Genomic DNA, 2805 nt, shown 5'->3' with positions numbered 1-2805 from the left:
TGTTTCTATCTCTTATAGTTTCGACGATATTCACGTCGGAAGAAAAACCGATTTTTTCAAGGGATGGTTTCATCCCTTCAAAACGGAATTGAGCACCAACGAAAAACAGTTGCATGCTACGGATGAACTGTTCTACTTTTACACCAAGAGTCAGATTTTTCTGAATTTTCGGGTTCGCAAACTTCCCTTGTTAGAAGCATTTGCTAAACAATTAAAATTCATGAAATAATAAAATTGTTATCTATATTCATGTATGTGATAGAAGACGGATTAAATAATAATGTAAAATGCAATGAATAAAATGCATATTTTCGAAGCAAAATTGAGAAATAATATAGTAATTATTTATTATAATTTGCATCACTGCAGGATATTTGATTATCGCTTCATTAACTTTTTTAAAAGCTTACAAATGGATAAAATTTACAGATAAAAATTATTTTGGTAGCTTGCCGGATAGAGGAACAATTAAAGCGCTATTATTAATTATAATGTTTCTGTAACATAAAAAGACTAATTTAACTTTGGTAGAAAATTAATACGTTCAAAGCACATTAATGTGTCATGCTAATCAATATTACAATCGCTGGCGTTCTATTCTACGTTGCAACAAATGTTCGCGATAATTCCTTTTACGCAATGCATTTTAATTATATATTATGTAAATTAACTGTTTGCTTTTAAAGTGTCGAAACTGCGGGGTAAAATAAAAGGGAGGAAATTTGTATAAAGATTTAAAGAATTTTTTTCTCAACGAAAAATTATCCATTTTTTTGTTTGTGAAAATCTGTGTGTGCACTCGAATAGATTAAAAGATAAGTTAAATGGAAATCGTCTATTTTAAATGGAATATGAAAATTGGAAATGAAATTGAAATTATCTCATTTCGATGATCAAAGTACATTTGTAAAGAATAAATTGACAATAAGATTGAAAATACACATTTTTTTACATACTAGCATTACAGACACGCGCGCTATTTAACTGCACTTTTTACTTTTTACTATTAATTTACTATAATTATACATAAACCTCAATACATATAATAACTGTCAAAAGTCAATGCAATGACAGCCGCTCACGAAGTTAGCGCAGCGAGAGAACCAATCAGCGTCGCGGAAAAGAAGCAACAAAAACTTCGAGACTTTCGAGAAGTTTCGATGTATTTGACTATCGATTTAACATGTCTTTTTTTAGATGGGAAAAAAATAAGCAAAATACAAACAAAACAAAATGTGATTAACCGAACTGCGAATATTTAAATTAAATAAAAATGCGCAGAACTATCTAAACTAACTATTCTATAACGAATTAAGATTTTTAGAAGTAATAATATCGTAGATAGCACAAAGTTTAAAATTGACGCATAGGACGTCTTTAAAACGTCTTTTAGATGTCTTTTAGACGCTGTTGCAAGAACTATCTAAAGAATATCTAAAAAACGTCTTATACATTGATTATAGACTTTGTGTTGTCTGGAATATAAGATATTTTTGTAAGAATGTAGGATATTTTTAACACGTTCAAATGTAAATATACTTTATACGTGGAATGTACGTTTTTAAAACATTCATATTAAGTCCATGGACGTTTGTACTAAATAAAAATGAAATTTGGACGTCCAATGGACATCGTGTGTCTGGGATCGTTGCAGGTGATGACCAAGTAATAGATGCCGAGAAGCAAAAGAAGACTAAAGGAATAATTCTTCTTAGCATCGATGAGTCACTGTATGTACATGTAGAAAATGCCACAAATGCAGCAGAAATGTGGGCAACGCTTGAGAATTTATTTCGAAATACGGGTGCCACACATAAAATTGGATTAATTCGAAAGTTAATCAATGTTCGTCTGGAAAATTGTGAGTCAATGCCCGATTACGTAAGTCAAATTACAGGCGCTGCCAATAAATTAAATAACTTTGGTCTCAATATCGGCGACGAACTGATAGGTGCGATTATGCTGGCGGGTCTCACAGAAGAATTCAAGCCATTGGCGATGGGCTTTAAAGGTAGTGGAATAAAGACAACGTCTGACGCAGTTCAAACAAAATTCATGGATAACGCATATTAAAAAGAAACACGTAGTGCCTTTTTTGGTAAAAGCGATCTAAAGGGAAAGAAGCCTAAGTACACCGATGGTAAAGTTCTTAAATGTTACAACCTTTACGAAAAAATATGATTGGGAGCTAATGGTAACTATTGACACTCAATCATAACTATTGATTGACAAATAGTAACTATTGGGTCACCAATAGTAATGATTGGGTTGTCAAAGGTAACCATCGACGCTAAAAGAGTACGGTTGGAAGGACCAATGATTACTGTTGAAACTCAATAGTAACGATTGACAAACGGATGTAACCATTAGGTTATGAATAGTAACGATTGAAGAGACCAAGGGTTACGATTCGAACTTAGTTAAAATTTGTGATTCAATAGTAACGATTGACAAACGGATGTAACCATTAGGTTATGAATAGTAACGATTGAAGAGACCCAGGATTACGATTTGAACTTATTAGTCAAAATTTGTGACTCAATAGTAACGATTGACGAAAGAATGTAACCATTGGCTTATAAACAGTAATGATTGGAGAGACATATCAATGGTTACGATTCAAAATTATTGTTAAACAAAATTGCAGACTAATTATATGTCGTAAATGCTTACTTTCTACATATTTTTTGAAAATAAAAAGAAACGTTTTAAAAAACATTATTTTCCACTTTTTGCGTATTAAAAAAGTTTGTATACTTATTTTGTAAAAGACAATATATACGTATTATTTTAAAAATAAATTGT

At 31.3% G+C, this 2805-nt stretch overlaps 1 protein-coding gene across 1 annotated transcript in view; it reads right to left on the bottom strand.

Moving 5' to 3' along the window:
• Window positions 1–1886: 1886 nt before the first annotated feature.
• The window catches only part of LOC105456385 (proline-rich receptor-like protein kinase PERK9), a 3773-nt gene continuing 2854 nt past the window's right edge, over window positions 1887–2805 (bottom strand). Inside the window, exon 3 of the mRNA XM_011700356.1 lies at window positions 1887–2032. Within this exon, the coding sequence (XP_011698658.1) occupies window positions 1887–2032 (146 nt within the window). The remainder of the gene's footprint in view (window positions 2033–2805) is intronic.

Source organism: Wasmannia auropunctata, unplaced genomic scaffold (assembly GCF_000956235.1).
Source record: "Wasmannia auropunctata unplaced genomic scaffold, wasmannia.A_1.0 LD335694.1, whole genome shotgun sequence".
Lineage (NCBI taxonomy): Eukaryota > Metazoa > Arthropoda > Insecta > Hymenoptera > Formicidae > Wasmannia > Wasmannia auropunctata.
Note: the sequence above shows the minus strand (reverse complement) of the source record. Positions and strands in the feature narration are given on the sequence as shown.